This window comes from Acromyrmex echinatior, chromosome 11, assembly GCF_024713525.1.
Source record: "Acromyrmex echinatior isolate Ae372 chromosome 11, ASM2471352v2, whole genome shotgun sequence".
NCBI classification, from domain to species: domain Eukaryota; kingdom Metazoa; phylum Arthropoda; class Insecta; order Hymenoptera; family Formicidae; genus Acromyrmex; species Acromyrmex echinatior.
The window spans coordinates 28,180-52,760 of NC_141862.1; the positions used below are offsets into that span (position 1 = coordinate 28,180).

At 37.7% G+C, this 24,581-nt stretch overlaps 3 protein-coding genes and 1 long non-coding RNA gene across 4 annotated transcripts; 3 read left to right on the forward strand and 1 right to left on the reverse strand.

Moving 5' to 3' along the window:
* The first annotated feature begins 3,703 nt into the window (after window positions 1-3,703).
* Window positions 3,704-4,454, forward strand: LOC147907959 (uncharacterized). The gene is made up of 2 exons (XR_015546715.1): window positions 3,704-4,131; window positions 4,167-4,454. It is a non-coding gene; the product is annotated as an uncharacterized LOC147907959 (long non-coding RNA).
* A 5,670-nt stretch (window positions 4,455-10,124) lies between these two features.
* On the forward strand, window positions 10,125-18,834 carry hob (bridge-like lipid transfer protein family member hobbit). The gene is made up of 15 exons (XM_011069843.2): window positions 10,125-10,461; window positions 10,539-10,665; window positions 10,735-10,926; window positions 11,047-11,298; window positions 11,497-11,667; window positions 11,735-11,947; window positions 12,039-12,306; window positions 12,404-12,626; window positions 12,716-12,831; window positions 12,902-13,222; window positions 13,329-15,875; window positions 16,025-16,269; window positions 16,351-17,407; window positions 17,493-17,710; window positions 17,802-18,834. The coding sequence occupies exons 1-15, from the start codon at window positions 10,403-10,405 to the stop codon at window positions 18,084-18,086; spliced, it is 6,294 nt and encodes a 2,097-aa protein (XP_011068145.1). The 5' UTR covers window positions 10,125-10,402; the 3' UTR covers window positions 18,087-18,834.
* Window positions 18,602-19,841, reverse strand: LOC105154365 (Inositol phosphatase interacting protein). Its single transcript, XM_011069845.2, has 2 exons — window positions 19,256-19,841; window positions 18,602-19,177 (listed from the first exon to the last, which is right to left on the reverse strand). The coding sequence occupies exons 1-2, from the start codon at window positions 19,547-19,549 to the stop codon at window positions 18,824-18,826; spliced, it is 648 nt and encodes a 215-aa protein (XP_011068147.1). The 5' UTR covers window positions 19,550-19,841; the 3' UTR covers window positions 18,602-18,823.
* Window positions 19,842-21,730: 1,889 nt separating this feature from the next.
* On the forward strand, window positions 21,731-24,019 carry LOC105154366 (corepressor of RBPJ and splicing regulator). Its single transcript, XM_011069846.2, has 6 exons — window positions 21,731-21,954; window positions 22,067-22,161; window positions 22,224-22,474; window positions 22,960-23,086; window positions 23,221-23,352; window positions 23,456-24,019. Exons 1-6 carry the CDS (start codon window positions 21,883-21,885, stop codon window positions 23,925-23,927), a joined length of 1,149 nt encoding a protein of 382 aa, XP_011068148.2. The 5' UTR covers window positions 21,731-21,882; the 3' UTR covers window positions 23,928-24,019.
* Window positions 24,020-24,581: the final 562 nt, after the last annotated feature.

Below are 24,581 nucleotides of genomic sequence, written 5' to 3' on the forward strand. Positions count from 1 at the left end.
ATTCTTAATGCCTCACTAGCGCAGCGAGCGTAGTAAGCTTAAAGATTGTGTTGGTAACGAGTTGCCTAGCAGCGTAAAAAAATAATAAAAAAAGAAATATTATATTAACAGATCAATAGAGGTGTTCGTCCTGTACGGTCATATAAAATTGTACTCGTGAAATAAATATTATATTTATAGTTACAAATTAAGTCTCGATTATTATTTTCTTTATCACATCACACGACAAGCGTGGGCTTGTCAAGAGAACTCTGACTTATCCATTGAGTCACATATTCCCACAAGTATTTTGCGGTTACATGTTTTAATAAAAGCTTAAACACAACAGGCACAGGCAACAGGGAATAACGAGCCGTCCAATCAGAGTTTTGGTGTGTAAGTTCGATTGTTACGTCCCAAGGTCCAATCGTTGGTAATTGATACCTGGACAAACCGGGGACCAATGGTGGGTAACAAATCGAGAGTTGCGCGTCCTTTTGGTTAAGAAGAAACCTACGGTAATCCCTTCATGAATCTTGCTGGTGGTTCGGTCCGTGGTGCGGGACACGCGGCTCAGTCTGGACTCCGGTTGGTCAGGCTCCTTGTAGGTGCTCGATGATTGGCCGGTGCTGATTCCGCTCGTTCACACACACGATCTCCAAGTTCAACGATAAACGTATACGCGCGGCGGCGTTTATTGTAAAAGGAGAGGTTTCGTCAGATATTATTATATATACGTACTTATAATTGCTCAAAAGTAATTAGTGTATTTTATAACTTCTGCAGTTGCTACACACATATCCAGACTTATGTTATAACTAATAATTAGATGCGGTTAACTAGGAAGGTTAAATAAGATGTATCTATAATTAGATTGGATTGCTCACGCGAGTAGAATTTAGGAATTAAACTAGAAATCACGATACTCTGGAAGAGACCATTTCTCTTCGACCAGACCTGACCCCGGGAGGTTTTGAACTAACTCCTTAAAACACTCGCTGCTCGCGAGAGAGAGCAAGTCCCGTTTTTAGAACCCAAACGCTTTCAGGAAAAAGGTGCCCCTGCATGCTGGTAGGGCGCGTGAGGTGGGGAGAAGATATCAGGGGCGGTCCCTGCAGTTCTAATGCCCCGTCGGTTATTGAAGTAAGGAAAAATTTGTAATTTGGCCAGGGACATTCCTGGACAAGTTTTATAAGTACCGCTGATGTGACACGATATCATATCCCAGAGTTCTGATTGGATAGCTCGTTATTTCCTGTTGCCTGTGCTTATTATCTATGCCTGTTGTGTTTAAGCCTTAAGGCACTATAATATGAGTCATTGAACTATAAATACACTGGAATGGGCATCGAGGAAAATTCGTGGCCATAATTGATCAGCCGCCATTTTAGTTAGGATAATATTTGAGCGAATCAGAAGAGTTCGCGTACTGTGATCGATGTACTATCGATATATGGAAATCTAAGGTCTGTTTTCTGTGGCTGAATTAGTGTACACTTTTGAAACTTGAAGTGAGATAGATATATGTTTTGTAGCGGATTGCTACATATAATGAGTAAAGATATTGGAGGAAATTCGGATTTGTAAATAACAACTTTTCGTTTATTTAATAGCACATACAATATCTTATCGCGACAGTGTGACTTGATTTGATTCATGTATTCGGACCATTCAAGAACAAGGGAATAAAAATTATACATAGAAGGGGAATTCAGCATGGTATTGTGGGCATACGAGACTCGATTGACGAGTCTGCCTTTCAAGACAAGCCCATTCTTGACGTGACGGAAGGTGTAAAGATCGATCACTTTGCTTGGAATTAGTAACGATGAATTTATTACAGAAGCACGTATATACAGGGTTGGCCATATTCGACAGAAAGATCTGGCAACGCTGTAACTTTTGACAAAGATTGTTAGATCGAGTAACGACATTTCCCATGGTTGAAAAAAAAACATCTTTCCGTCGAATATGGCCAACCCTGTATATGACCGTACAGAACGAGCGCCATGCTCTAATCTTTCTTCCTTTTTTCAAGTACCTTTTTTTTTTTAACGCTGCTTGTAGGCAACTCACCACCTACAAAATCCCTAGCTTCCTCCACTCGCTATGCTAGTGAAGCATTGAGAACATAGTTTTCTACAGTGTGTGGCTATTGGTGCGGCTGCTGTGACCAATATGGCGCCGAGCGTATCTGGGCGCTGGCGATTACCAACTAACGGCGAAGGACAATTGGCGAGAAATCGTTAGGTTGCAAATGAATGCTACTCGCTGATTCTGATTCTTATGCCATAAAGCGGTTTAATAAAAATCTGACTAATTATTTAACAAATATAGATTACAAAAATAGAGACGTGATTGCGTGCGAAAGACGGCTCGGATAACGATATTGCGTTGCTAGGTATAGAAGTTAGTACAACTTGCGAGTTTCAGATTAGATTTTTTTCCATATAGTACTCACTTGGGTCTACATTCCTCTGGTAAGACCCACTCTCCCGCCCCTCCATGGCCAGGGGACATTTTTTTTTTTTTTGCTGGGAATAGAGTAAAAAATGTCGGAAATTAAAAATTTCAAAGATGCTATCTTATAAATCTCGATGGGCCAAATACAAAAGGTGGAATACATTTTTGGCCTAGGGTTCATGGTTTCTAGATAGAGGGCTCTGAAGTCACAAAAAAAAGTCGGAATTTCAAATATTTCGCATTTTTCCCATATAATAGGCCCCGAGAGAAGACGAAAATGGTCAATACAATTTTGTCGTATCTGTCACCGTTTGGGCTGTGGACTTTTTGTAAAGTTGACAAAACATTAAAAGAATCGTTTGAGGGGTCGAGGGTCACCGGAGGGGGGTGGTTATGAGGAACAAAGTTGTTCCTCTCGTTGAGATACATCGATACCCCCACCCACGAAAATTAAATTTCTGGTTTTTGAAAATTTTGAAATTTTTCAGTCCCACTCAAAAATGAAAAAGTGTCTAGACGACGTACAGAGACGAAATAGGCATGTAGGACCAACTTTAAGAATTTGAATTTATTTTTTTTTTTAAATTTTTTTTCAAATTTTTTTTTTCTTCTAAGTCCCACACCCTCCAAAATGAAGGAAAAATGAGAGTGTCTAATAAATCCGTACTATAGAAGTCTATAAAGTTTGGGTTAGGTCTGGAAAAATGGGGATTTTTTTTATTTCCACCATTTATCGATATTTCGGTCTGTTCGGGGACCATCGGGTGTCGATTAGATCGGAGTGACTGGCACGGGGTCAGGGTTACCGTGTTGCGAAGGAATTTTAATTTTTTTTTTTTTTTTTTACGGATTCCAGAAGTACCAGTCATGATCCATGCTCATCAATTGGAATTTTTGGAATATCTACTTCCGTTCCGGAAGTCGCCATTTACTTTTGAACGAAAGGTCCTAGAGCTTTGGAGTCTGAGGCAATGTTGTTCGGTTTAAAAAGCCGCTTTGAGTGCCGTTTGGACCATTCCGGTATCTCTTTTCGTTCAGGCTGTGTACTCTTGGAAGCAGTGTTCTCGGCGAATATTTTCTAACTCCCGTTCAAAAAATAAGAAAAATCGATCAAAATTTGACCATGCCAGACGATTCAGAATGTCGAGAAATGGATTTTGGACCCATGAATTTTGGACAAATTTTTGGAAAATTTGAAAATTTTTTTTTTTTTTTTTTTTTTTTTTCCTAAGTTCCACACATACTGACAAAGAATGACAGTGACGAAAAAATTCAAACTGCAGACATCAAAATTTGGGGAGTTTGGGTTATATCGGAAAGAATTAGGGACTTTTGGTTACATCCACTAGAAATTAGGGTACTTTTTGTTACATCCACTAGAAATTAGGGGACTTTTGGTAACATCCACTAGAAATTTGGGGACTTTTGGAAACATCTACCAGAAATTAGGGCTTTTGGATACATCCACTAGAAGATTGGGGACTTTTGGTTACATCCACTAGAAAATTGGGGACTTTTTGTTAATTCCACTAGAAAATAGGGGATTTTTGGTTACATCCATTTGAAAATTGGGGACTTTTGGTTAGTTCTACTATTTTACTAAGTTTTGGTTAGGTCGAGAACTACGGATTTGGTTAGGTCGGTGAAGTGACTGGCACGGGGTCAGGTCTTCGAAGACAACTCCAAAGGGTTAGGTTGGGTTGGGTTAGGTTAGGTTAGGTTAGGTTAGGTATAGGGGTTAGTACAACTTGCGAATTTGAGATTAGATTTTTTCCATATAGTACTCACTTGGGTCTACCTTCCCCTGGTATTGGTCCCCCCCTCCAGCCCCCCCCTTGGCCTGGGGACTTTTTTTTAGGTGGGGATAGGATCAAAAATGTCGGAATTTGAAAATTTCAAGGATGCTATCTCATAGATCTCGATGAGCCAAACACAAAAGGTGGTATACAATTTTGCCCTAGGATTCACGGTTTCGTAGATAGAGGGCTCTGAAGTCACAAAAAAAATAAAAATGTCGGAATTTCAAAAGTTTCGCATTTTTCCCATATAATAGGCCCTGAGAGAAGACGAAAATGTTCTATACAATTTTGTCGTATCTGTCACCGTTTGGGCTGTGGACTTTTTGTAAAGTTGACAAAACATTAAAAGGGTCGTTTGAGGGGTGGGGGGTCACCGGAGGGGGGTGGTTATGAGGTACAAAGTTGTTCCTCTCGTCGAGATACATCGATACCCCCACCTACGAAAATTAAATTTCTGATTTTTCAAAATTTTGAAATTTTTCAGTCCAACTCAAAAATGAAAGTGTCTCGACAACGTACAGAGCGACGAAATAGGCATGTAGGACAAACTTTAAGAATTTGAATTTTTTTTTTGAAAATTTTTTTTTTTTTTCTATGTCCCACACCCTCCAAAATGAAGGAAAAATGAGTGTCAAATAAATCCGATCTATAGAAGTCTATAAAATTTGGGTTAGGTCTGGAAAAATGGGGATTTTTTTTTTTTTTTTTTATTTCCACCATTTATCGATACTTCGGTCAGTTCGGGGACCATCGGTTAGATCGGACTGACTGGCACGGGATCAGGTTAGGTATAGGGGTTAGTACAACTTGCGAATTTGAGATTAGATTTTTTCCATATAGTACTCACTTGGGTCTACCTTCCCCTGGTATTGCCCCCATCCAGCCACCATTGGCTGGGGACTTGTGTTTAGGTGGGGATAGGATCAAAAAATGTCGGCATTTTGAAAAATTCAAGGAATGATAATCTAATAGATCTCGGGAGCCAAAACACAAAATAGGTGGGTATACCAATGTTGCCCTAGGATGCACGGTTTCGTAGAGATAGAGGGCTCTGAAGTCACAAAAATAAAAAGTCGGAATTCAAAGGTTCGCATTTCCCTATAAAGGCCGAGAGAAGACGAAAATGTATATACAATTGGGGATTCGTCACCGTTGGCTAACCTAACCTAACCTAACCTAACCGAACCTAACCTAACCTACCCTACCCAAACCTAACCTAACCTAACCTAACCTAACCTAACCTAACCTAACCTAACCTAACCTAACCTAACCTAACCTAACCTAACCTAACCTAACCTAACCTAACCTAACCTAACCTAACTAACCTAACCTAACCTAACCTAACCTAACCTAACCTAACTACTACCTAACCTAACCTAACCTAACATAACCTAACCTAACCTAACCTAACCTAACCTAACTAACCTAACCTAACCTAACCTAACCTAACCTACCTAACCTAACCTACCTAACTAAACCTAACCTAACCTAACCTAACCTACCTAACCTAACCTAACCTAACCTAACCTACCCTAACTAACCTAACTAACCTAACCCTAACCTAACCTAACCTAACCTAACCTAACCTAACCTCAACCTAACCTAAACCTAACCTAACCTAACCTAACCTAACCTAACCTAACAACTAACCTACCTACCTAACCAACGCTAAACCTAAACCTAACTAACCTAAACCTAAAACCTAAACCCAACCTCCCTAACCTAAACCTAGCACCTAACCTATAACCCCTAACCTAAACTAACCCTAAACCGAACCCTAACCTAACTAACCCCTAACTAACCCTAACCTAACCTAAACCTAACCTACACCCTAACTAAACCTAACCGAACCTAACCCTAACCTAACAAACCTAAACCACCTAACCTAACCTAAAACCTAACCTAAACCTAAACCTTAACGCTAACCTAACCCCCTAAAACCTAACCTAACCTAAACCATAACCCTAAACCCTAACCTACCTAACCCTAACCTAACCTAACCTAACTAACCTAACCTAACCCTACCACTAACCTAACCCCTTAACCCTACCCAACCCCTAACCTACCTAACCTAACCTTAACCCTAACCCAAACACCCTAACCTAACCTAACCTAAAACCTAACCTAAAACCTAACCCAACCCCCTAACCCCCTACACAACCCTAACCACCCCGACCTAACCAAACTCTAAAACCTACCAACCTCTAAACTAACACCTAACCCTACTAACCTAACCTAACCTAACCTAAAACCGAAACCCTAACCTAACCTAACCTAACCTAACCTAACCCTAACCTAACCTAACCTAACCTAACCTAACCACCTAACCTAACCTAACCTAACCTAACCTAACCTAACCTAAAACCTAACCTAACCTAACCTAACCTAACCTAACCTAACCTAACCTAACCTAACCTAACCTAACCTAACCTAACCTAACCTAACCCTAACCCTAACCTAACCTAACCCTAACCCTAACCTAACCTAACCTAACCTAACCTAACCTAACCTAACCTAACCTAACTTAACCTAACCTAACCTAACCTAACCTAACCTAACCTAACTAACCTAACCTAACCTAACCTAACCTACCTAACCTAACCTAACCTAACCTAACCTAACCTCACCTAACCTCACCTTAACCTAACCTGTCCTCAAAACAGGTTTGTCGACTGCGCGGCGCCGTGCCTGGGCCCGTTGTGTGTCTTGGTGGGCGAGAGAGACAGCCACTGGTTGGGCGACAACCGAGGAGCAGCGGAAAGAAGGTGTGCGTTACCGACTCTGCACGCCTAACTACCCCCAACGCCCAACCTACCGCCCATGGCAGTTGTCTTCGGAGACCTGACCCCGGGCTTCCGGCCACCCTTTTTTCCCAACCGACCCTAACCAAATCCGTAGCTTCCTCGACCATAACCAAAACTTAGGAAACATATGTGCGACCTTAACCCCCAAAAGGTCCCCCAATTTTTCAAATGTGTAAACCAACCATCCCCAATTTTCTCTGGATGTAACCAAAATCTCCTATGTCTCGCGTGGAACTAACTCTCTCCAAATCCCCAATTTTCAATGGGATTACCAAAAATAAAAAATCCCCCTAATTTTCTCCTCGGGACACAAACCAAACCAAAGTCCCCTAATTTCTAGTGGAGTGTAACCAAAAGTCCCTAATTGTCTAGTGGATGTTACGCAAAAGGTCCCCTAATTTCTAGTGGATGTAACCAAAAGGCACCTAATTTCTAGTGGATGTAACCAAAAGTTCCCTAATTCTTTCCGATGAAACCCAAACCCCAAATTTTGGATGTCTTACAGTTTGGATTGTTTTCCGTCACTCGTGTCCATTCCTTTGTCAGTATGTGTGGGAACTATGAAAAAAAAAAAAAAAAAAAAAAAAAAAAAGAATTTGTCCAAAATTCATGGATCCAAAATCCATTTCTCGACATTCTGAGTCGTCTGGCATGGTCAAATTTTGATCGATTTTTCCTATTTTTTGAACGGGTCTTGGAAAATATTCTCCGAAAACCCCACTTTCAAGAGTACACAGCCTGAACGAAAAGAGATAACGGAATAGTCCAAACGGCATTCGAAGCTGCTTTGAAAACCAAACAACATTGTCTCAGACCCTGAAGTTCTAGGACCTTTCGTTCAAAAGAAAATGGCGACTTCCGGAACGGAAGTAGATATTCCAAAAATTCCAACTGATGAACATGGATCAGGACTGGTACTTCTGGAATCCGTAATAAAAAAAAAAAAAAAAAAAAAAAAAAAATTAAACTTCCTTCGCAACACGAAGGAACCTAACCTGATCCCGTGCCAGTCACTCCGATCTAACCGATGGTCCCCGAATTGACCGAAGTATCGATAAATGGTGGAAATAAAAAAAAAATCCTTATTTTTCCAGACCTAACCCAAATTTTATAGACTTCTATAGTTCGAATTTATTTGACACTCATTTTTCCTTCATTTTGGAGGGTGTGGGACATAGAAAAAAAAAAAATATTTTCAATAAAAAAAAAATTCAAATTCTTAAAGTTTGTCTTACATGCCTATTTCGTCGCTCTGTACGTTGTCGAGACACTTTCATTTTTGAGTTGGACTGAAAAATTTCAAAATTTTGAAAAATCAGAAATTTAATTTTCGTAGGTGGGGGTATCGATGTATCTCGACGAGAGGAACAACTTTGTTCCTCATAACCACCCCCCTCCGGTGACCCCGCACCCCTCAAACGACCCTTTTAATGTTTTGTCAACTTTACAAAAAGTCCACAGCCCAAACGGTGACAGATACGACAAAATTGTATAGAACATTTTCGTCTTCTCTCAGGGCCTATTATATGGGAAAAATGCGAAACTTTTGAAATTCCGACATTTTTATTTTTTTTGTGACTTCAGAGCCCTCTATCTACGAAACCGTGAATCCTAGGGCAAAATTGTATACCACCTTTTGTGTTTGGCCCATCGAGATCTATGAGATAGCATCCTTGAAATTTTCAAATTCCGACATTTTTGATCCTATCCCCACCTAAAAAAAAGTCCCCAGGCCAAGGGGGGGGCTGGAGGGGGGGACCAATACCAGGGGAAGGTAGACCCAAGTGAGTACTATATGGAAAAAATCTAATCTCAAATTCGCAAGTTGTACTAACCCCTATACCTAACCGTACATTTTCTAAACATTTTCAACTGTCAATCTCGAGGTTGTAGGCGCAAATTCATCATCATTATGTTGATATTAACACAATAAAAACTTCTTCATATTTTTTTCCAGTTTATTATCAGTATCGTATTGTTAAAGTTAATGCCAAGTTGCTGTGTGCAAAAAAAAAAAACAGTATCGTAAAAGGTTACAAGTTATTTGGCGTGCTAAAAGACGAATAAAAATACGTTTGTCTCGGCCGAATAATCTCTTAAAAAAAAAAAAAAAAAAAAAAAAATACTCAAGCTCATGCGATGATCATATGTGTACTTTCCTATTCCTGAACTGTACTTACACGTATCCTTCACTTTTATGCACAAAACTTCTAAGATAAATAAATGGGTATTAAACTAAAGAACACAAATTGATTATTTACATTCTTTTATTCATAAATAAACTAATTACAACTAAAAAAAAAAAAAAAAAAAAAAAAAAGACATTGGTTTGACATACTTGATTTCATTTTCCCAAATAAAGTACGCAATACAAATGCATAAATTCGAAATAGCCGTTTCGCGTGAAAATACGAATTTGCGGTACTTTATAAATCTAGTGATTTTAGTATGTACTTATACTGTGATAGTCGATTTTTAAGGTAAATTTTCATGAGCTCCTTAAACAGGCTGTTTCTGCGACAAAAAGGATCATGTGATCATATTGATGAATATCAAGTGTCTATTTTGATCATGTAATCCTTTTCGTCGCTGAAACAGCCGGTTTAAGCAGCTCGTGAAAATTTATCTTTATGATTCCTGCACACAGAACGCGGTAACGTCTGCCGCGCGGCGAAAGTTATCGCACTAATAATTCTATGTTCTTAAGTCGTTCTCATCATGCAAAACTTCCAGAAATGATGTAATATTGGGTCATCTAAAAAATATCCGCGGTTTTTTTGTCACTAGATGTGTGTTGATGGTCATATATCTAGTGACAAAGTATCGCGGATACTTTTTAGATGACCCAATATTATTTCCTCCCTGCGGCAAAAGTTGGATTGAATTCAACTTTTGTAGCACGGTGGAAATTATATATCTATTACTTCCGAACAAGCGAGATATTGATTGCTATCGCGCCAACTTCCGTCGCGCGACAAGCGTTTCCGCGTTCTGTATGTAGAAGCCATTACATTTTGGATGTTGGATGACACTCAAGTGGGGAATTCGAACGCACTCTTGATGAGACTGAAATATCGATGAAGTCTTTAGAATTGCTATATTACCGATTGGGTTTATTACTATAATTTGTAAAATGTGCCACCAAACTGACTAAGCTCCAAAGTGTTTTGCTCAAATTTTCATGTCATTCTTTTAATGAAATGGAATGAAAACTCTGTCTGATTCTTTTGGTTAATACGTTGTAAAAATAAATAATATGTAAGCACGAAATATTGAACTACGCCTGCAGAATAATATCGGATAGTTGAATATATTTTTTGTTAGGAAACAATTTGTTTTTAAGTATATATTAAAAGTATGACTGGGTTATTTGCATTCTGCATAGTCTTTTTAACTCTTTATTGTTTCTTTACTCGGTAAGTATTGAAATTTATTGAAAAATAATATTATCTTAGAATGAAGTAGTTGTTCATTACAATTATTTGTTCAACAGAGTGGTACCAAGGCTATTAGCATGGATAGTGAAACGTCGTTATAAAATTCACTTACGAGTAGGCCATATATCTGTACCTTATTTTATCTTCCGTGATGTTAATGTAACTAAAAATGGCTTTACATTGGTGAGTTTTTCAAGTCGCTGTATAAATATGGTACATATAATACGATATGAAAGTTATATTTAATTTTAGCAAATTGAAGAAATAAGCATACGAAGCAGCTTACTTAGTAGTGATGTAGCAAAACTGTTAGCTGTTGTTATGAGGGATGTCAGAATAAATAAGGATATTCCAGTTGGTCCGACGTGTAAGATAAAGCAGTCCAATGAGTTATTAGATTTTAGGAACAAGAAAATACCTCCAATTATAATAAAATGTGTCCAGGTACATGTGCAATACTAAAGTTACAAGTCATATTTTTTATGTATTGTACAATTTAACTCAAACTATATATATATATATATTATATATATACACACATTTATAACTATTAATTCATTTTAGTTTACAGCTGTACATGTAGAAAATATTAATCTATTGGCTCTTGGCAATGGTTGGTTGGCTAATGGGAATGCAGAAAGTTTAAGTTTAGATGGCAGTATTGTACATGGTGCACGTACACTATTGGCATCTGCTTCTATTGTCGGTGGAACTATGAAGCTATTGCGACATGCTTCTGATGCATGTCTCTCTCAAATAACATTCGCTGGAACAGTAGAAGCCACATTTAAAGCTCAAGGAGAGCTTTCGGTTGAGGTATAGCATCGAGCTCTTGTTGCAATATTAAAAAAAATTGATAAAGGAAAAGATTGTTTTTTTTTTATAACAAAAGTTGTCGCTAAAATTATAAATGAAATCTATTTTATGCCTTATGGTAGTAAACAGATTTTTAATAAGTAAATCTGATTATCGAAAGGAATTTTCAAAAGGAATCAAGTGGGATCTCATTTATAGACATTATGTATCGGAGTGACGCAAACTGAAGGATCTGGCGGTGCAGGTCTCATTCAGTTCTTGAGAGATATAAGTTCACCAAGTACTACAGTTTGTACATGCAGCAATGTACATAATAATTCCTCTAATAATAATAACTTAATGACTAGAATAGCACCTATTTTGCCGAAAGTAAGTCTTCTTATTATAAACAGTAACAAATATTATTGTTTATCATGCTATCTCTGTATATTTGTAGGATTTTACTCTGAAAGTCAGTAATTTGTTGATAATAGCTGGTAGAGAGGACAGTAGTATGGTAGGTTTGGAAGGTACCTTACGAAGTCTTCAAGTCCATGCAAAGTTTCAAGCTAGTAGGACGCGATTGAATTTTACTGTAAGCTTGGATGGTTTGTGCATCCGTGGAAAGGTTCCTATTTTAACTCTACATTCACTGTCGATCGATACAAAGGTAAGAATCAACAACACATTCATGTAAAAGTAAATGACATGAGAACAATGATAATTTTTAATCATGTTCGCTCATGCTGTATTTTTTACAGATGGAGGAGAATATTTTGTGTGTTGATATACAACTGAATAATCTTTCAATACTATATGATCATAGAGACTGGGAGTTGTTGCTATACAGTAATGAGAATGACATTTCAAAGCCTGTTAGCAACATGTCATTAAAAGATAGATTACCGAGTTTTGAAATAGCATTAAATACCGAGCTATATGATTCTTCATTGAACGTAAAATTACCGGATGTACAAGAAGCATCTTGTGGCGTGACACATATGAAATTTGTTCTGAACTCATCTACAGGTGGGTCATACTTTTCTCTTTTTATTCTTGCTTAAGTAAATCATGAATTGAATTTAATTAAGTTAATTTTTGCGATTCGCAATTTTTTCTGTAATAGACAAAACCAAAAATCTAAATACAGAATTGGTCGTCGAATCTTTATATTGTGCATTGAATGGCGCCAATAACAATATCTCTGAAACCTCTCATCAATGGGGCAGTCCACTTTCTATTGGAGTATTATTAGCGACAACTCGTAGCAATGCCATAGGAATTGCAGTTGATGCTCTTATAACAGAATGGAGTTTAGAGCTCGCAAAATTTCTTGAGCAAGCTTACAAGTAATAATAAAATAATTTACGTATGCGATATTAATACTGAAAATGAAAAATATAGCGTGCAAGTGAAATAATTATAAAAATAATTGTAGATGTTACAATAAGTATCGACAACCAATGGAAAAAAAGGATACGATATCATGCAATTCTATCCAATTGAATCTTAAAGCAACAAACTGCAATCTATTCTTTATCGCAGAAAATGAGCGTAAGTGTTCAACTAATAATATCACGCCATCACAAAAAGAATTCTTTTTTTGTGTTATACTTATTTCCAGTATCTATAATGATGCGTTTGGATGTGGCGACTGTGGAACAAAACGCAAAGCGATTCGTAGGCGTAGCGGAAGGTATGAGTGCGATAACTCTCAACAAGAACGAGCCAATCATGTGCCAACATGCACAAACTTTAACGCATCCATTTCTGGCAATACGAAAGTGCAAAGCTGCGATTAATTCTGACGCCGTGAACATTAGTCTCGATGGGACTAATTTAGCATGGAGTCCTAATTTACATCTTCGCTTATTGCAATTCTGGGTGGAGTCTGAAGATTTTAGATCTATTGTCAGAAAAGAAATGAGCGTGACTCGTATCGAAGGTAATATCGAAGGTATCGCTAAGAATTAGTCGCGGTCAATGTTTTAGTATAATTACTCTTACAAGTAGCGCGAGACGCACAGTTTCACAGTCAGTTTTTTTTTCAGAAGTGCAGAAAAAGAAACGAGTTATAGATTTACTAGCCACGGGTGGAATCACCGTCTCTATAGATATTTCTACTAAACATTTTTTAATACTGACGTCCGATCAGCTGCGTTGGTCACAGGGCGAATGGAGACTCACCTACGTTCGAGTTACCTTAGACATGGCTGATGTAATTATGATCGAGGGTTTTGAATTGATTAAAATAACCGATAACGCAGAAGTGCGAGCAGAGAGACAAAGCAACGAGGGTTTTATATTGGATTGGAACGAATGCTGGGCAGTGAATATCGATTCCATCAAAATTTGCTTTCCGTATGAGCATCAGTTTACAAACGCGATACAAAATGAATTGCTTAGCATCAGAAAGTGGCTGAAAGAAATTCATTCCTCGAGCATACCTAAACAAGAGAGCTTGCCCTGCGATTTCATCGTCAAAATCAAAGAATGGACGTTCGAGCTTAGCGATGATCCGTTTGAGGTACGTCTGCGCGACAATTACGAGCTACTGGAGGATGAGTACAAAGAGAGCTTGAAACGACAGGCGATGTTGGATACCAAGGTACAGGAACTTTGCCGCGCACACTTATTGCTACCGCAAGGAAAAGTCGAAGAATTATACGCCAGCTTGAATAAGAAAAACGCAGAGATCTATGTGCAGAGATGGAAACAAATGCAACGAGCAGGCCCGGCGAGAACTCGATTATTCGCCTGGACTATGTTGGATTTAGAGATATTAGCGTTAGCCGATCCGTCGATAAATGGTACGGAAAAGGCGGTGAGAGCACTCCGAGAAATGGACTCGGAAACACCTTGGCCCGAGGATGGTCTGGAGTTCAACGCGGTATGGGTCCGCGGTATCAGTCTGAAATGCGCCGAGTGGAAGCTTCAACTTCGCGATTTTCCGCAGCCACTGCTTCTGGTGGAGAACTTGAATATATGGGGCAGATTAGCCGGAGCGGAAGCTTTAGCACCACCGAGAGCGAAGAGGACTGTTAGAATTGAAATCGGCGCGCCATGGGAAGATATAGTGGTGGAAAGAGGAATGACATCTCTCAAGTATTATCACGATCTCAATTGGGACATCGACAAATTCCGATATGCGTTCGGTCCATGCTGGGAGCCGGTGATAGCACAGTGTAATCTCAGTTTCGAGAAAATCCTTCATCCATCGAGAGATCCAAGCCCGCCATTGCCGTTCTGGGATAAAATGCGATTAGCTCTTCATGGTAGACTGACACTCTGCGTAAAACAGTTAACAGTACTGTTGCATGGCTCTCTGGATCCATATAACACCACGGAAGAGATGGAGCTCACATGGACCGGATTGGAGCTTGATTGGACGCAAGGAAAGATCATTATTAAGGGTGATCTCGATGTATATGTGCGTACAGCTAGTAAATACGACGACTGCCGATTACTACATTTGCCTAATGTCAGATTGAGCATTAAATTAGCATGGGTATGCCTAGGTGATCCACGTGATCATCATGCTGCTATACCCTGCGCCCCGGATCGATTGCCCGAATATTCGAGCAATCAGGAACACGATTCGTTTAGGGCATTTCGTTCTCAGAACTTGAATGTCAGCCTCTCATTGGAGACCAAGCCAACTGGCTCACCTACGTTGACTAGTGCGCCAACAGCACTGCTCTATGGCAGCACGTTGAGATGGTTCGAGAATCTGAAATTAATTTTGTCGGGCGCGACGAGACCTACGAGAAAAGGTCCGTTGTTCAAGAACATTCGGCCTAGGAAGAAACAACTTAGCAGACACTACAGGAAAGTTCGGTTGACCTTAGCCTTCCATCGTTTTCACGTCAATTACTGGATGTCGTTCGCCATGCAAAGAGGTTTTGAGGTGACCGGTGGTCGAGTTGCCTGCAGCTCGGAGCACAATCTTGCATTGCATCCAATTGATGATGGCCTGGTTCATCGACCGCGAGCAGAATGGTCCGTCATATATATGAATTGCGAACTGAGCGACGCCGAGATTTGGTTGAAAAGCGCACTACAGGAAGACGAAGTAGAGAGCGCATCGCTGCGTCAGCCGGTCGAGAAGTGTTATTGCTTGAGCGTGGCTCGCGTCAGCTACGGCAGAGAGGCGATGGTTGCTGGGGTGAGTGGTGACACGCCGATTCACAGATTGGTCGTGCACGACCTGCGCGGCGCCTGGACCAAGACCAATCGAGATGTTGCCTTCGCTCTCTTTGACTCCTTCATCAAGACGCAGCAACTGAAAAAGAATCTGTCAACTGCAACACTAAAAGGTTTCCACAGGGATAACAGCTCGATGCTCAATCCGCACAAAAATCGTGCTGGCAGACCGATCGTGGTCGATCAACAAGGTAGTTCCACGCAGGTCGTGACACCGTCGTCCTCCGTGAAGCCACAGCAAGGCGAGGCGGCGGGAATGTTGCAGAGATTGATAGCAGAGGCCACGAACAAGCCAGTGGCTTTCAGCGACGATCTGTCGGTGCAAACTAGAGGACAGCAACTGCGGGGATTAGCGGCGTGTCACCAAGACGATGTCTTGCATAAAAACTGGCTGAGTACGTAGATCTTGTCCTCTGTACGAAAACTCTATCCGTAAATGCTAACAAATGATATTTGTGTGAAACGAAGATTCGTTTGAGACAAGGACAATAATACCTTATAAAAAAAACAAAAGATTTAACAACTAAGACAAAATTCTTTTCAGTTGCTCTAGTAAACAGTCAAGTGCTGTTGAAGGGCATCGAAACCCGGGGATACGTGATTCTCTCAGCAGCCAAAGCGGAAATACTACAGAGAGTACATCATCCAGTTTGGAAGGAGCGATCTCTCGTGCCGAAAACGACTTGGGTCGGCTCGTTAGAATGCATGCAATACTATGCTACTGTAAGCGCAAACATCGACGACAACATTGATGACAATATCATGTGGCTGACATTGGATAACATTCAAGTACGTAGTTAGTACCGGAACGTAAATATTGGTATTGTGCGCAGAGCAAATTGTATTTCACTATATTTCACTGTATTTCAGGAGAAAGATTCTACTATCATAGTCGGTCTACCGGACGTCCCGGCTCTGGTGGGATCTGGTCAGAGTGTCGGTGGTGTAGTCAGTCAGACAGTAGGAGGTGGCGGCGGACCACAGCATCAATTGCAACGTATAGTGTCCCGATGCAAGTGCGAATTCTTTTATGTTGGTTACGGACAGACCTTAGATGTAGGCTCGGTCGACCAAGTGCCAGCTCCGCCTAGAGAAGAAGTCAGCCCGTGGGAAAGGAAGGATCTAACCGCGGCCGACGCGTTTACCTTGATGCATCATGATCTGGATGTGTGCACCAATTCGTTGCAATATGCGATGATCCTGGACATAGTCAACAATTTGCTACTCTATGTGGAACCTAGGCGGAAAGAGGCCTCGGAGAGGTTACAAAGGATGAGATTCCAGTTGCAGCTGCATTCTGTCGAGGATCAAAAGAGACCGATACAACAATTACAAAACACGGTGCGCGGTTTGGTGGCAAAATTGAGACGGTTGGAACGCGAGACGTACTTGGTGCAGAAAGCGTTGGCCGACGAGTCCAGTCCGGAATTACTGACCAAGATGGAACGTTTGGAAGCGAGCGTATTCGAATGTAAGGAACAACTTGGTGCCAAGGCGGAGGAATTGGACGTCATGTTGAGTTGTTACAAGGAAACCACCGCGCCAGCAACGGCATCAACTACGCTTAAAGACAAGCCGGCCGCGGTAGCCAGGGTAGCCGAGATTTGTTTTAAACATGCACAATGGAGGCTAACGGATGCGGACGGTCAGTTGGGTATCGCCGATCTTATTCTGACAAATTTTCTTTACACGAAAACTAGCAAGACCGATGACTCGGTGGAACATTTGCTGGAGCTGGGATACGTTCGGATGACGAATTTATTACCGAATCAGATTTATACGGAAGTACTTGTACCCACGGAGCTGCAGAGCAACATGCCTGTAGACCGACAAAGAGCTCTTCGAGTCTTTTGCAGAGAAAAGGCGCCAGTAGCAGGGATTTCTGTAAAGGAACACTTTGAAATCAATGTAGTGCCTCTTACGATAGGTAAGTAAATATATAACTTGTGTCAAAGACACAATCTATGTGTCACATTATATGTCTGGATCATATTTCTTTTTTCTTCACACAGGTTTAACAAAAAAGTTCTTTAATACAATGCTTAAATTTTGCTTCCCTGAGAGAGATCCGGAAGGCATAGAGGAAGCACCGGCACCACAACGTGATTCATCCTTCTACGTACCCATCGAGAGGAGAGACGATGTAGAGAAAATGAAGGAAAGAGCAGACAAGAACAAATTATTTATATATATTAAAATACCAGAAGTACCTGTTCGAGTATCGTACAAGGTAACATAATTTTGAAATAAAAAAAAATTATATGTTTGTTACTTTTATTCGCCAATTATTTGTAAAAATTTAATACTATTTTTGCATACAGGGAAACAAAGAAAAGAATCTTGAAGATGTACGTGACTTTGCGCTAGTCATACCGACTCTGGAATATCATAATGTGACATGGACATGGCTAGATCTGCTTCTGGCCATGAAGAGCGATTCCAGGCGTGTAATACTAAGCCAAGCCATTAAACAAAAATTGCAAATAAAACCGAGAGGACCACCCGAGGAATCTGTACCACAGGAGGAAGATAAGGCTCGTCTTTTGTTAGGTACCAGACATCTTCCTGGAGACGCGAGAAAAAAAAGCGTGTTTAAATTTAAGTAATTTATGCACCTGATGACTTATGTAACCATAATAATTTATTTGTCACAGTATTGATAAACATTACATTTGCAAACTCATATTTATCATCTAATTAAATTGTACATAATACATCTCAATTTATGGTATGTGTATAATATAAAATATATAACAAATACACGCACACACACACACACACACACATATACGTGGATGTGTATGTATGCATATACATACATATGTATGTATATATAGTCATAAATATTTTGAAATGAAACATCTGCATTTTATCTTTTCCATACATCTATGACAAAAAGAATTGAAAAGATGATACTCATATGAAAAATTTCTTTAAAATATGTACAACAGCTTGCAATTGTTCCTTTTATCATTTTATTTATAATTTTTTTTTCTATTATGTCAATATTTTTTATATATCATAATAATCTTAGCATAGTAATCATCATAATAATCTTAACAATCAAATGTTACTAAGAATTAAAAATTTAGAAAATTTTCTACAGAATAGAGAGAACACGTTGCATAAGTAAGAATTATATTTTATGAAATAAATCTATTTTTGTCTAAATTAGTTTTACATCTTTACACACATACATACATACATACACACATACTCAATATAACAAGAGTTACTTTCTCCATGTTAATGTACAGCTGACTTGACTGAACCAGTAATTCTCTTAGATTATGTACAATGTGGAAGTATACTTTGTTTAATCATCTACAAAATATATACAAAATTAGAGAGTTATTAGTGGTGCCTCTGCATTTTTCTTTGCATGTCTCCATGCATTCAGATCTGCCAAGATTCGCCTGCCATATGCTGTATGAAGCTCACGAAAAGTTATTCTAGTCCTAGGTACGTTCTCAGTCCTACCAGGCGCCGATCTGACACTCTGAGAACGATGATGAGAGTCTGGTCTATTGAACGGATTATGTCGTTGTCTCGGTGGAGCTTTAGGAGATTGTTGAATCGGCGTGGAAGCTGTTTCTTCCTCTACAGAATCCAACTGACGTTGCAATTCTGTCACCATAAGTTTCATATAATCATAACTGGCACATGCCAAAGCCTTCATCCATTGTTCCATAGATTCCTAGATACCACTGTCTATCATTAAAATGCATTTACTTTTAAGTACAAGTGTAAATATAGTATTAGAACATCTGTTTACCTGGGACTCTGCAGCTAAAACATAACTTCTATTATTTGGTCCATGAAAAACTATCTTAAAGCCAAACTGTTCTTCATCCTCTGCCAATTCAATCGTACAACCTTCGAGCACGATCATGCCTACCGGCTCTCTGTCACCACGGCGATCAAAATAGAATAATATATTTCCTTTGAGAACACACCATCGCTTGTGATACCCACGATTTATCTCTCCACGTTTATTCAACCAACCTTCACGATCTACTGGTGTTGCAGAGGTTGCAAACGCTACCATATTCTTCTCATTGATTTTCATGATTTTTATCAACGTACTATCATTCGATCTAGAATTTTCTGCTAGACAGCTGCAGCATGCGATTCAGTCAAATGACTTACATCAAATTGCGTTTAGAACAGTTTAAAACCATGATATATACGAGACATCTTCTTCTTCTTTAATTACATGGCTTGCGCCTCCGTAGAGATGAGTGATTTACATTCGATTATTTTGACATCAAATATTTTTTGGAGAAAAATCAAATTTTTGAACCGATGTTTCATTAACTCGATTATTCCCTAGATGCCAGTTTTTTTGTTCAATGTTACTAGAATTTTTAATACAATAAATTATTTGTGCGCGTATTGGCCGTTGCACAGACGCTTGCATAACGCATAAGGAAATCAACCAATCGAAATTCTTCTTTTCCATGGAATAGGAAGAAAGGAAAGATTCTGATTAGCTGATTCGCTTGTGCATGATGCGTTATGCATTATGTAAAAGCCTGTGCTGTGACTTTAGGATATATCCACACAATTTGCATAACCGCATAAACGTATGCATAAAGAAAATTATCCAATCACATTTTATAGTCTTTATAGGAGAAATGTGATTGGATAATTTTCTTTATGCATACGCTTAGAGTGAAATCACACAGTGCAGAAAACGACTGCGAAATAGAGAATGCATCATAGAAGCAACCAATCAGCGTTCTTCTGTGTTATTCCGAATAGCGCTAATTGGTTGTTTCAATGACGCATTCTCTATTCCGCAGCCCTTTTCCGCACTGTGTGATTTCACCTTTAAGGGTGCGTATGTAGCATGGTAATAAAAAGCTTTGCACAATAAAAGAAACAGAGAACAAAGAACAAAGGTCAATTACAATTTAGTATTCTCCTCAAGTCATTTGTTGGTACTGTAACAAGAGAATACTCGACTATAATTGGTTGGTTCTCACATTCTGATCCGGTTTAAACCTCGGTGGAAACTAGGCCTATGTTCCAAAACTTCTCTCCGAAAAAAATTTTACTCCGAATATATAGTACACGTAATGTATACTATATATAGCATATAAAGTAAAATCTTCGGAGAGGAAGTTTTGGGACGTAGCCCTAGAGAACAATTTAATTAAAAAACTAGTTTACGGCCTAGTTTACATGCTCTTGATAGATGTACTAGTAATTTTCCATTGATTTATCTTAATTTATGTAAATATATACATGATATATGTATTTAATTAATTATTTTGATACATATTGGGTCATCTAAAAAGTATCCGCGGTTTTTTGTCACTAGATGTGTGTTGATGGTCATATATCTAGTGACAAAGTACCGCGGATACTTTTTAGATGATCCAATAACTTTCTATTGAATGACCTTAATTTCAGCGATACGTTAAAACATATACAAGATATGTGTATTTAATTAATTTTTATGATGTATACTGTACCAATTTAGGTACAGTATACATACACAATACAATTTGGATTGTATCATTCTTTAAATATTGGGTTATCTAAAAAGTATCCGCGGTTTTTAGATGACCAATAGAAAGTTACTAATTAGTAACTAATTAGTAACTAATTAGTACTAGTTAAAGTATCAAGTGTACGATGCAAACTAAGCCACTTAATACGCATATTAACTAATAACTTTCTATTAAATTATGTTAATTTTATTTTAGTAATGTATTTAAAGAACAATATATTAAAGTGGTATAATATTGGGGTATAATATATCAAGTACACGATGTAAATTACACTAGTGTTCACTGAAAAAAGAGATTATTGGGTGCATTTAGTACTACAATCGCCCACTAAGCGCTCAGTAAGCTCTTGCATCTGATTGGCATATTCCGTTAGATCTAAAAATATAGACCAAACAGATACGAGAACTTATTGAGCGCTCAGTGAGCGGTTATAGTACTGAATGCACCTATTAATTCCGACTGGAATCCGTTCCAAACATTTCCATAATAAGTGCCCTGACCTTCTTACTTTTTTGGATTTTCCTCTCACCTTTCAAGCTTTACCTCGTTAAATTAAAAAGGATATTTCATGTTCCGTTCAGGTATCGTATTTCGTATGTTTATGTTTGCGCCAAAAAACGAAGTAACCTAACGAATCCGATTGGACTACGCTATATTGCAATTGCCTTTTAAAATGAAGCATGATCAGCGCTTGCAACTTAAGAAAAAAAATTCGTAAAGTCGATGATAGTGATGACCAGTAATGATCGATGGGAACTAGTCAGACCCGTCAGGTCAGACTAGTGCATGATTGTAAATTTCATGTTGTGCATTGAATGTTGAGGATTGCCGTTATTTTTGTAATAAAATTGCTATCTGAAATTGTGAGGAAAAATTTTTAAAGATGGGAAAGGGATTTAATAATTATATGTGTAAAAAGTTTTTTCATCCGGCGTCACGAGACAATTTGAAACGAGTACGAATGTGATCTAACCTCTCTTTATGATAACAGAATATTTTTAATTCTCTTGTCATATATTTGGAAAGGAAAATCATACCCTTTTGTTAAATGTATATTGTTGTATCAGGTATGGATGGCGGAACAACAAGCAGAGGCTTATAAGAAGAAGCAAGAGGAGCTGCGAGTGCAGTATGAGAAGGAGCAAGATCTTCATAATAACAAGTAATTAATTCAAAAATATCGTGTAATGAGCAGTTTTGTTCCTAATGCAAAGTTTTTTTCAGAGCACTACTCAGCAAAGAAAGTAAAGATAAACTTAGTGTCAATTTTATGTATGAACCACCTCCTGGAGCAAAGAAAGAACGGGAGAAGGAAGATAACGAGCCTGAATACAAGTTTGAATGGCAGCGGAAATACAATGCTCCAAGAGAGAGCTACTGCAAAGGGGATAGCGAAATTCGAGATCAACCCTTTGGTATACAAGTGAGGAATGTACGATGTATCAAATGTCATAAATGGGGACACATAAATACAGGTATTTTAAAATTTAATCTAGTAAGATACAAATATGTTTAAACAAATATAATAATATTGCTAATAAAATATTTTTACAATATAACTCTAATAATAAAAATAGCCAGAGATGAGTTCATAATATAGGGTGTTAATAGTAATAAAACTTACTGTGTTAAGCACATTAAATTTTATTACTATTAAAATTTCAAATGAAACTAGTTTCGACTCTAAAAAATTTTGATCACATACTAAAAATAAATTAATCTATCTGCAATGCAACTTCACATATTGAATTTATCAAAACTCTTAGTTGGTATCTTTCAATATCTCCCATTCAATAAAGAATATAATAATCCTTAATTATCCTAAAATTAAGCAAACCATCATGATTTTTCATTAATCAACATTAACTTTAACAAGAAATGTACTAAGATGTGTTACAATTTTTACATTAGAATATTAGATATTGCCAACAGCTAAGAATAAAATGAAAAATATTTTTAGATAAGGAATGCCCATTGTACAGTCAAGCAATGAGTGTTGTAATGGCAAATAATTCGCAGACGCCATCTGCACCAGATACTATGACTCTCGTGCAACAAATGCGAGAGGATGGTCTAGCTCTGAAAAAGTAAATACATGTATTATTTTCATATGTGTTGTGTTATATAATATTTAAATAAGTTTTGTTAAATAAATTATATTAAAAATGAATTAATATTGGTGTATATGAATGCTTTATGCTATTGGCTTTTTATATTATAGATCTGCATTGGATGCACAACAACATTTACGAGTTCCAGAACATGAACATCTTATGGTCTCTGAAGACGAGGAACAGTCAGAATTGTTATTTCTAAAATCTCTGTCAAAGAAAGAAAAGAAAAAATTATTATTGTAAGTTAATTCAACTACATAATGTTGTAGTATCCTCTTACTATTGATAAAGTATATTCGAAAACTGATGATTAAACAGGAAAATTTACTCTTATAATTACAGGAAATTACAGCTTTTAGAAAGGAAAAAACGTAAAAAAGAAAAAAGAAGATTGAAAAAAATAAAAAGCAGTAATAAGAAGCATAGTAGTAATAGCAGTAATAGCAGTAGCAGCAGCAGCAGCAGCAGCAGCAGCAGCAGCAGCAGTAGCAGCAGTAGCAGCAGCAGCAGCAGCAGTAGTAATAGTAGTAATGATAGTAGCAGTGATAGCGATAGTAGTAGTAGCAGTAATATTGATTCGGAAAATTTCCATTCCAAGAAGGACAAAAAAAGAAAGAAAAAAGCCGACTTTAAAGAAGAGAGCATTTACAAGATTTACAAACATAAAAGAAAACGAAGTTGTGACAAGCACAAATACATGTGTAAGAAGATGAATGGCCATGCAAAATATGATAAAAATAAGGATCGTCATAATAGAAAAAAAAAGATTAAATATAGAAATAAGGATAGAACTCATTCAAAACACAATACATAAAAAGTATCATAATTAATCACTTTAACAATACTCGTTAACTGTAAATGTATCATTTATGAAATTAATAATAAAAAAAAACGTTTATTGCTTAATGCATTTTGCAACATAATTTTATATTACCTTTTTAAAATTATTACGGATAGATATGAATATAAATCAATGTTAATATATATCAATGATACGTGCATATTAACAGAATAACTTGAATCAATTACAGTAATTTATTCAATGACAATGAAACATTTCTAATAACAATTTGTAATACAAACATTAATTATATGTTTTATTATAATAGCATGCACTTTATTACAAATCAATGAAGCACTTTAATATATTGGTATTTTAGTTGCGTGATACACACACACACACAATACACATATGTATATATGTATGATGTGTATAATGCAATATATATATGCACATACATATGTCTTTTGCAAATACATATATCATTGGCAATGTATGTGTATGTATATACATATATGTATATACGCATATGCACTCATATGTATGTATATGTATATATATGTATATATGTGTATATATGTATATTACAAATATTAGCTAGATTATTTTCTTATTTTTTTATACGGCACGCATTATTCAAATAAATCATAGATAATATGTGTATAAGTTTTTCTCACTCTATTTCGT

Coding starts and splice junctions, on each gene's coding strand:
- hob (XM_011069843.2), top strand. CDS start 10,403: ATGACTGGGTTATTTGCATTCTGCATAGTCTTTTTAACTCTTTATTGT. Junction 11,668..11,734: donor TAGCACCTATTTTGCCGAAA/GTAAGTCTTCTT, acceptor GTATATTTGTAG/GATTTTACTCTGAAAGTCAG. Junction 12,832..12,901: donor CTTTATCGCAGAAAATGAGC/GTAAGTGTTCAA, acceptor ACTTATTTCCAG/TATCTATAATGATGCGTTTG.
- LOC105154366 (XM_011069846.2), top strand. CDS start 21,883: ATGGGAAAGGGATTTAATAATTATATGTGTAAAAAGTTTTTTCATCCG. Junction 22,475..22,959: donor ATGGGGACACATAAATACAG/GTATTTTAAAAT, acceptor AAATATTTTTAG/ATAAGGAATGCCCATTGTAC. Junction 23,353..23,455: donor GAAAAGAAAAAATTATTATT/GTAAGTTAATTC, acceptor TTATAATTACAG/GAAATTACAGCTTTTAGAAA.
- LOC105154365 (XM_011069845.2), bottom strand. CDS start 19,549: ATGAAAATCAATGAGAAGAATATGGTAGCGTTTGCAACCTCTGCAACA. Junction 19,178..19,255: donor TTTTAGCTGCAGAGTCCCAG/GTAAACAGATGT, acceptor AGTGGTATCTAG/GAATCTATGGAACAATGGAT.